The 10,561-nt window shown below is 31.6% G+C and overlaps 1 protein-coding gene across 1 annotated transcript; it reads right to left on the reverse strand.

Moving 5' to 3' along the window:
* Nucleotides 1-4,739: 4,739 nt before the first annotated feature.
* On the reverse strand, nucleotides 4,740-6,337 carry LOC109158244 (ribonuclease 3-like). Its single transcript, XM_019306141.1, has 4 exons — nucleotides 6,180-6,337; nucleotides 5,878-6,039; nucleotides 5,423-5,621; nucleotides 4,740-5,156 (listed from the first exon to the last, which is right to left on the reverse strand). Exons 1-4 carry the CDS (start codon nucleotides 6,288-6,290, stop codon nucleotides 4,924-4,926), a joined length of 705 nt encoding a protein of 234 aa, XP_019161686.1. The 5' UTR covers nucleotides 6,291-6,337; the 3' UTR covers nucleotides 4,740-4,923.
* Between the last annotated feature and the right edge of the window lie 4,224 nt (nucleotides 6,338-10,561).

The raw sequence follows: 10,561 nt of genomic DNA on the forward strand, positions 1-10,561 counted from the left end.
TATAAAATAAAATTAAATAATAGTTTCACATATTTAAGTCTATAAATATCGAATGAAACTGTAGTTATATTGAAATGAAACTGTAGTTGTGTTGAATTGAAACTTTTTGCGTAAGGGTGCGGAACGGCGGAAAACGAATGCCGTTTCTTTTCATTAAACAAAACGACCTCATTTTGATGCGCGGTGCACGATATAATTTGCCAAATATTTGGTAATGGTATGGATATTAGTGAAAGTATTTTGCATGTTTGGTGGTATGGTAGAATTGGAATGATTGCCAATATTTATGTTTGGTTATGTATGACCTTATAATGGAAATAAAAGTTTTAAAAATACAAAAACAAAATCAAGGCAATTGATCCTAATATAATGACATCCAAAGCACTAATATAAACAAAAAATCAAAACAAAAATTTAAATCACTAATTCAAACTTAAAAATCAAATTATCAATATAAGATGGAATAATACACTTTTTAATTAAGGAATGAGGTTCTTAATTGAAGGGGTAATCAAATTCCATAAATGTGTTTTAAAAAGTTGCCAACCAAACCATAACTATGATTTAAATTTTCATTCCTATTGTGTAAACCCATTAACCAAATACACCCTAAATACTCTTTTTTTCTTCAAAAATTATATTGACAAACAAGATGCAAACTCAATATTTGATAATGCAATGTTAGGAACAAGCGCTTACAAAAGTTATAGCTAGTAGCGAAAGTGTAACTTTATTTTTCTTATAGACCACCATCACATTTTTGAGATGTAGGGTGCTGGACTTCGTCTTTTACCAGCCCCGTCCAACAATTTCTTTAGCCACCAATTGATGGACTTGGCCCTTTACCAAGCCTCCGCCCAACAATCGCCCCTCCCAACACCTACCAACTAATTACACCAATCGTTATACCCTACACCACGGCGCACATAGCACTGTGCGCCGCGCGCCTCCCAAAACGACGTCGTTTTGGGAGGCGCGGTAGGAAGTTGCTGGGATTATGTGTATTTGTTCACAAAGTTATGTGTATTTGTTCATACAGTTATGTGTATTGGTTCATACAGTTATGCACATTTTTTATACAATTATGTACATTCTTTTTATACAATTATGTACATCCGAATCAGAAAATTTGTGTCTATTATGTTAAGAGTTGATGTGTATTATGTTAAAAGTTTATGTTTATTATGTATTATGTTAGATTATGTGTATTATCTTTTAAAAAGAGTATGTATATTTTGTTATATAATTATGTACATTCATGTATACAATTATGTGTATTCTAGTATAACATTATGTACATTCTTGAACAGTGGTTTTTTTTTTTTAAAGAAAAAACTACTGCCATTCACTGGGGCGGGAAATTTCAAAAAAAAAAAAAAAATTAAAACGACGTCGTTTTGCATCTGGGCGCATAGTGCAACGCGCGCCGCGGTGTAGGATATAAATTGCCTAATTACACAGTTTTTTGTGCCCATGACTTAACTAATATCACTTGTTAGGATCAAGCGCTTACTACTACGTCAAAAGATATAGATTGTAGCGAATGCGTAACTTTATTTTCTTATAGATCGCTATCACATTTTCGAGAGGTATGGTACTGATTACTGAACTTGACCCTTGGCCCTTTACCGGTCTCCAACAACTATCTCTAGCCACCAACTGATGGACTTGACCCTTGGCCCTTTACCGGTCTCCAACAACTATCTCTAGCCACCAACTGATGGACTTGACCCTTTACCTGCCTCCACCCAACTATTCCCTAGTCACCAATGATGGACGGGGTCCTTTAATATAGATATGTGTAGTAGTAATAATAATAATAATAATTATTATTATTATTATTATTATTATTATTATTATTTAATATTTGAATTGTCCTTAATTAAGAACTCTTTTTAATATTTCTGTATTCTTTGATCGAGGAATAAAAACGAAGTTACCATGGGAGCCATCAGATTTGGACTACTATAGTCAATAGTCTATAGATATGGATATAAACTGAGCCCACAGAACTTGGCTCTTAAAGGATCTGTATATTATAAAAATGATTTGAATAATGAAAAAGTTGGACTTATTTTCAGCCTTCATATCCATGTGAATATAATGCATCTCGCGCTGGAATTTCAGTCGACGTACGTGGGCGGGGGCCACATCACATAAAGGCAAGTTATTGTGTGGATCGCGGTTCAAAACAACATCGCTTTGATTTTTTTAAAAAAATTATTTTTCACTTATCAGACTAAGATAATGTGTTAGAATAATAAATCTTTTGGGGTGATAATAACGCATTGTATGAGTTAGAATAATATATTTATGTGTTAAAATAATGTACTTTTTATGTGTTAGGCTATCCCCAATAGGGGGGTTTTGCACAAGAATTAAGAAAAAAATGAGTATGTGGAGAAGAGAGGAGAGAGAGGGGTAGGTTGGTCCTGCTAATTTGGGAGTTTTGCAGGTAAGTGGGGGCCACCAATGGAGAATGAGAGTTGCGCCTCACGCCCATATGGGCACGTAATTCTTCTTTTTTAATTTTTTTTTTAGATTTTAGTTTTTTTCTTCTAGATTTTAGTTTTTTTTTCCCTCTCATTTTTTCTTTCTTGATACGGTGTCGTTTTTAGACCATGATCCACAATTGTATGAACAACGATCCATGCAATAATGCTTGTCACTGAAATCCAATGGCTTCTTTTTCTTCGTTGAAAAGGACTATTATTATTATTATTATTATTATTATTATTATTAGTGAAAACCCATTTTTCAAAAGGAAACTGATGACAACAAATATTGTCTATTTTATTTGCTTTGTATAGCGTTCGATAGTGGCATGGGATTTTTGCAACAACCTTGAATTGGGTCACACCTTTGAGCTTTCTAATTAAACTTTTTCTCCATTCAGCTTTTAGGTAAGCTTTTGTCTTAGCATTCTAGTAAAGCATTGTTGGTTCCATTTATTAGCATTGACGTAGTGGGAAAAAAAACATATATACCCTTCCTACAAAAGTAAAACAATAATTGAGTAACCACATCTATCTCTCGTTAGTAAGTTAAATTATTTGATAAAATAATGGTGTCTAATCCAATCTAATTCCCCTAATCTAATTATTATTTTAGGATTGTGTAAGGTGCATGTCCCAAACCCAATAACTCATTTTCTTTAATTCGGAGCTCATTTAGTCATTTAAATAACATAAATGCAGCTCACACAGGTTTAATTCACCGATTTAGTAGGTAATATTTAAGAGAAGAATTAAAATTTGAACTTTGAGAGTGACAGTATGGGAATTACCATGACCCTGCTTGGTTGAGTCACCGTGATTTATATCCTCCCAAATGTTATGTCAGCCCGGGATTAGAGATTCGACCTTTTGGGAGAAGAAGACAACATAAATGCATTTGCATATGAAACGTAACCGTTGCCATTACACAAGTTATGAGAAGTCATCTTGGCTTATACAGGCCCTGTTTCGTAAATGTATGTTAGCTGATTGAGTTAATTAGAGGGTATAACTAGTTGATAACATTAGTTGATTGTAGAAAAGTGTTTGGTAAATTAGCTGTTAGCTGATAACTGTTTGATATAATTTTTTTTTTTTCTAAAAGCAAATTGAAAAAGTTGCTTTGTGTAGCTTTTTGAATTTTAACATATTGGAGTACAAAAAGCTAATTAACCAAATACTTTTGAGTGTTTGATTAATTAACTTTTTGTAACAACTTATTATTCCAAAATGCTAAAATTCAAAAAACTGCTCAAAATAATTTTTTTTGATCAATTTTTTTAAAAAATCATTTTACATATAATCCGCTAACAAGTAATTTATCAAATATTTTTTTATAATTAACTAATATTATTAACTAGTTAAACTTATTAACCTAATCAACTAACCGCTATCAACCATTTACCAATCAAATTAAATTTGTCTTCTTTAAGAGCCGCGGAAGGGCACAAAACGTGTATAATGTGTCGAATATTCTGTCTGTCATTTCAATTGTCAATAATTTGTCCCATTTGTACGTTTTCGTTTTTAAAATATCAGTGCCATAATTTGTGTGACGAAGTTATAAATAAAATCATTAGAATATCCTAATTCATCATAATTTGTCTTATTAATTTTTTGCACTTTAAGGATTACTGCAAAGTAAGCATTATTTCTTGACCATTAATGATAATAATTTCAAGTAAATTTAAAACATACTATTACCCTAAAGATCAAAAGACTTTATTATTATATATATTGTCTTAAGCAAGATGTTTGGGTGGTGCATAATTTTTGAATCAAAAGGTCATTATAAGTTTGATTCATCTCTCAAAAATTTGAATTCTCAACCCCAAAGGCTCCCAAATCTCGGCCTGACAGAGCATTTAGGAAGATGTAAATCACGGTAACTCAATGACTCATCAGACAGAGCCAACTACCGGTGCACACAAAGGATCTATCCACTTTAGGCATAATCCTCACGCTGTCACTACCGAAGTTTGAACCTTGGTCTCTTCTCCTAATACTGTTTATTGAACTAATGAGTTAAGTCCGTGCGGAAATTATTAGTTTGATTCTTGTCAACAACTATTAGTTGAGTCTAGATTTACGCAATTAGCATCTATAGGTTGAACATATTTTTATTTTTCATGCGAAATTAAATATTGAGATCTAGAAGCACTGAGTTATGTTTTCATTACAAATATTCTTAGAAATGCATGCGAATCTTTAAAAAAAAATAACGTTAATATAACAAACCAATAATTAAAACACAACCTCCTTGCATGTACAATACATGCATCACTTATTATTTTCTTAATTATAGGGAATACATGCAAAGTACAAGTTTAAGTAGTACAGCATATTTAATTAATTCAAACTTTGCTCTAGCCGAATATTGGGAGTATTCAATTCCCTTATTCAAAGCTCACTCACTCAATTACCATCTTTAATAGGGGAATTTGACATTATTCCCATTTGTACTGTCGCAAATCCAAAAGGAATGCCCAGGACATTTGATCTTCTTACCCTTGTTGCTAGCACAAAATGTAATGTAATCCAAAACAGCGTTCACTCCCTTTTCGTCTTCTCGACATGATACCGTTATTTCACCTAATCCAGCTTTTGCTATAGCTTTATTGATTGCATCTCCCGGGTAATATTTACCATTCGGTTTAATTCCTGCAACCACATCATAAACAGATTAGAAGATCGAGTCTAACCGAAACGGATAGCTCTGTAGCTCAGGTGGTGACAAATGAACTTCTTCGTGGAGATGATTCCCCGGATTACCAGGGTTCGATTTTCACAAGTGGCAGTTCCCATTTGGAGAATTAGTCGGGTGGATCTGGACTATTAAACAGACGGAAAAAGACTTCCCGAAACGCCTCGTGGTTTGCCCTAAAAAAAAAATACAATGAGGTCTACTATAGTACTATTTCAATTACCTGCATCAGCTAGAAGTTTGAGGAGATTAATTTGTTTGTAGACTCTGAGAGCAGCTGCAAAGTAATCATGCTGATTGAATACTGTTTCAGCACAAGTACCGTACTCCACCCATTCTTCCTTCCACAACTTCTTGCTATCTCTACTGGGACAACTCAATGAGGGCCAATACTTTTGCAAACTCGGCACTAAATCTGCAATCTACATACCAAAAAAAGTGGGCATAAATTGAAATTTCAAATTATTCTAACCTGATTATGGACCATTAATCAGGTTAGAATCAACCTGAACCTGCAAATTGCAAACTTGTGAAGGATTACACAGCAAGGTCCTCTAAACATGTTGGAAAGCCGTAACAGTGCAATCATGTATTAGTTGCGGTCCAATCCTTCACAAATTCACAGTTTGCAGGTTAATGATGATTCTCACCTGATTAGAAATCTCCATTATATTATACCTTTGACGGTTGGAATTTGGTTCCGGTTGTGCAATTTGCGTTTGTCCCTCCATTACTAGAGTAAAATGCTTGAAATTCATGAATGACAAAGTCATTCAAAGAAGGGCTTCCTTTCTTTGGGAGGCAACACCCTTCCTTGCTCTGACACTGGGTCTTTGGCCACTACAAACATTAACACCAAAAAAAAAAAAAAATTATATTTAAAAATTACACTATCACTCTTTCATCAAAATATTACTTGATACATAAATGAGTACTATATTGAAAATAGTGGGTAAAATTAAGATAAACGAAGCATATACTTTGAGACTGATGAAAAAGTAATCAGGTTTGATATCAGCGGTATAGGCTATAGTAGAAAGGGATGCCAAAGAGAGTGTAGTTAGAAGAAGAAAACAGTGGAAAAGCTTCATGCTTCTTAGCTGCTATGCTAACTAGGTGCATCTGTAAGCTTGGTTGAGTCCATATTTATAGTTGTTATACCATCGACCCGGTCCACCTTGCAAGGTAGACTCAAGTCCAAAATATATAATTTACTTACTGAATATTCACATTTAAAATATAAATTGTGAACATTTAGTATGTAAAATTATTAACATTCAATATTTAAATTGTGTATTTTTGAACCCGAGTCTACCGAATAAAAGTTATATTACATGTGCTCCCAAATCTTACTCTCTCAAATTTACTTATGCGATGGGTTCTAATATGTTATTATATTCATGTGGGTTCCGGTAAAAATGTTTACATCAATCTTTTAAATGTGGGAGTACAAGTTAGGAGTATGAATAAAAATACATTTAGCATTTTCCACCGAATAATTTGCCGTCTCCACAATGACAGCTCAAAATTAAAGCAAGTTGTTTTTTGTTTTTATATTTTTAATATTGACGTTGGGCCAATTGAACAGCACGCATTATTTAACTTTTTGTGTCTTTTACTGTAGTAGTTTTGCCATAGATGGCAGTATGACAGTCAAGCTTCCCATGCCTATTTGAGTACGGAGTAAAGATAGTGGCCGACAATCACCAGTAGAGATTTGACAATACAAATTAGACTATTAACCAAAACGTTATGGCCTTGTTTGACAATCAGTTGTTAATGGATTGTATTAGCCGTTAAGAGATAGTGGATTATGTTAGCAAGTTTTGATCAGGAGATTACATTAATAATTTGTAAAAAGATATTTGGTAAAATTAATTTTTTACTATTAGCGATTAAATGTAAAAAGATATAAAGACATTCATAATAATAATAATAATTACAATAATAATAATAATAATAATAATAATAATAATATATAGGGAAAAGGGTCTAATAGACCTCTAAATTTTACACCAAAGTTAATTAGGCACCTAAACTTTTAAAAGGTTCAATCAAACACTCAAACATACAAATTGAGCAAATTATACTGTGCATCAGGGCACACAATGCATTGTGCGCCCTGACACAAAATGACGTCGTTTTGTACCTTTTCGCGTGTCTACTGTTAACTCCTTAAAAAAAAAAACATTTTTTGAATGTACAGAATTGTATAATAGAATACACAGGATTTAATACATGAAAACACAGAATTTTATAACTGAATACACATAATCTTTTTTGAAAGGATAATACACATAATATAACATAATACATAATATACATAAACTTTTAACATAATATACATAAATTCTTAACATAATACACATAAACTCTTAACTCTTAAAAAAAACCCATGTTTCGAATGTACAGAATTATATAATAGAATGTACAGAATGTTATACCTGAAAACACAGAATTTTATACCTGGAAACACAGAATTTTATAACTGAAAATTTTCATGTTTCGAATGTACAGAATTATGTAATATAATGCACAGAATTTTATACCTGAAATTAACAAAACGACGTCGTTTTGTGAGGTGCGGGTCGCATGTTGCTATGTGCACCATGGTGCATGGTATAATGATTGGTCAAATTGAGGCAATGAAGCCCAAGAATCAGTAAATGACCTGTTATTACAGGTCATCTCGGTTCAGGCAAAAATCTGGCGAAGTTCAAGCAAAAATCAGGCGACTGGCGATGGTTGAACCGTCGCCAATCGACATCTACAAGAGAAGGCGACCAAGATGGCGATCGACGACGGTTCAGCCGTCGCTGGTCGTCGGATTTTTAAACCAAATATTTATATTAATTTTTAAACCAAGTCAAACAACTAATAAAGGTCAAATAAACCAAAATTGATCTATAAGCTAACTATTTTACAAAACAGAGTCACAATATATTATTTATTTCGGCTGCCGCACATTATTATTACTAAGACAAATTGTTGTAAAAATAGTAGAATTGTACTTTGTAATAGGATCCAATTTTCTTAGCATTCAAGTTGTTATTATGTTGTCGTGCTGACATAGTTGTACTTAAATTTTCTCTCAAATTACTTGAATAAAATAAACACAATTTGATTTCGTTTACTTTTTGTTAGCAGATGATGATAAAAGGTTAAGTCCAGCACTTTGAATCTCTGAAAATATATGATAGTATAAAGAAATAAAACTACGTCTTTGTTATTAATTATAATTTTTGACATACTGAAAAACGCTTGATCCTAACACTTTTCTATATTATTGTCTCCTAATACTATTTTACTTGCTAAAACCTAATACCACAAAATGACTAAACTAATCAAAGACTAGTTGCAAATTTATTCCGTTAGTAATACTTTTGCGCATATTATTATATATAATTTTTATGGTTAATTTATATTAAAGACACTGTTACATATATTGATAAATTCGATTACAATTACAATATAATTATGAGAGTCATTTCAGTATAATTATTATTATAGAATGGAGCGAAATAACCTTACGAAAAGATTATTGTTGAAAAAAATAACAAACATGACATTGTTTGTAGCTATTTTGTGGTACAAATATATGAAGGGTTCACTTTTGATTTGAATATGGTCAAAGTGAATTCAGGATTTTCGTACTGAGACAAGAATATTGATATATTACACGTTTAAAACGGATAATAGACAAATGAAAAATTGATTTTGACACATTTGAATTGAAAAAATGATTATAGAAAGGGTTATAAATAGCCTTTGTCCCATATTAAAAGGGACAAAAAAAAAAAAAATTTGCACCATAATTCATTGTGTCCACATTTTTCCTTGTGTTATCTGAAAGAGATAGAGAGTTCTATCATAATTCATTGGCCCTGTTTGGTAAAATAGTTAGTCAGTTAATTTTATTATATTTAATCAATATTAATTGTTTTACTTGGTTAAGCAATCGATATAAGTATTTAATTAATTAACTTTTTGTAACAACTTATTACTTCAAAATGCTAAAATTTAAAAAACTGCTCAAAATAGTTTTTTTTCGATAAATTTTTAAAAAAAATCATTTTGTATCTAATCAGCTAATAACTAATTTATCAAAATACTTTTTTATAATTAACTAATATTATTAACTAATCAAACTTACTAACCTAATCAACTAGCGGCTATCAACCATTTTCCAATCAAATTTGTCTCCTTTAAGAGGCACGAAAGGGCACAAAACGTGTATAATGTGTCGAATATTCTGTCTGTCGACTGTCTTTTCAATTGTCAGATAATTTGTCCCATTAATTTGTTTTAGTTTTTAAAATATCAGTGCCATAATTTCTGTGACGAAGTTATAAATAAAATCATTAGAATATCCTAATTTATCATAATTTGTCTTATTAATTTTTTGCACTTTAAGGATTACTCCAAACTAAGCATTATTTCTTGACCATTAATGATAATAATTTCAAGTAAATTTAAAACATACTATTACCCTAAAGATCAAAAGACTTTAATTTATTATTAGGAAAAATGACATTTCCCCCCCCCCCAAGTTATTTACTTATAGCACATTCTCTTCCTGTGTTGTTTATGTAACCACTTTATCCCCTTCAATTATTTCTAAAGTGGTTATTTCTTCCCTTCTCCGTTAAATAACTATTTGGGTTGTTAAATATTAGGGTAAAAATGACTTTTCACTTATTATTATTATTATTATTATTATTATTATTATTATTATTATTATTATTATTATTATTATTATTATTATTATCATCTTCACAGTCCGAGTAAAATGTTGATGGTGATGGAAACGAACTTCACATGGATGCAACTGTGTTGGCATTCACCTCGCTGCAAATGTCGCGGATTTCGAGCTCCACTCCGGGGGACGGTTGAAGGAGACTCATCTTCACCATGGCGGCGGTGAAATCGGGGAGGAACGTAACAACCACTCCATTAGGAGTTAGACATCAATGAGGAGTTGAGGACAGAAGGAAACTAGCTGTAATTAGGGTGTGGTGGAGTAGATTGGGCGGTGAAAGACAATAACAACAATAACATCAATAACAATAATAATAACAACAACAACAACAACAACAACAATAATAATAATAATAATAATAATAATAATAATAATAATAATAATAACAACAACAACAATAACAAGAATAACAATAATAACAACAATAACAACAACAACAACAACAACAACAATAATAATAATAATAATAATAATAATAATAATAATAGGTGAAATGTCATTTTTACCCTCATATTTAACAGTCTAAACATTTATTTAACAGAGAGGGGAAGAAATAGTCACTTTAGAAATAATTGAGGGGGATAAAGTGGTTACATAAACAAC

The sequence above is a fragment of the Ipomoea nil genome, unplaced genomic scaffold (assembly GCF_001879475.1).
Source record: "Ipomoea nil cultivar Tokyo-kokei standard unplaced genomic scaffold, Asagao_1.1 scaffold2805, whole genome shotgun sequence".
Taxonomy (NCBI): Eukaryota; Viridiplantae; Streptophyta; class Magnoliopsida; order Solanales; family Convolvulaceae; genus Ipomoea; species Ipomoea nil.

Coding starts and splice junctions, on each gene's coding strand:
- LOC109158244 (XM_019306141.1), bottom strand. CDS start 6,290: ATGAAGCTTTTCCACTGTTTTCTTCTTCTAACTACACTCTCTTTGGCA. Junction 6,040..6,179: donor ACTTTTTCATCAGTCTCAAA/GTATATGCTTCG, acceptor TAATGTTTGTAG/TGGCCAAAGACCCAGTGTCA. Junction 5,622..5,877: donor CCAAATTCCAACCGTCAAAG/GTATAATATAAT, acceptor TTTGGTATGTAG/ATTGCAGATTTAGTGCCGAG.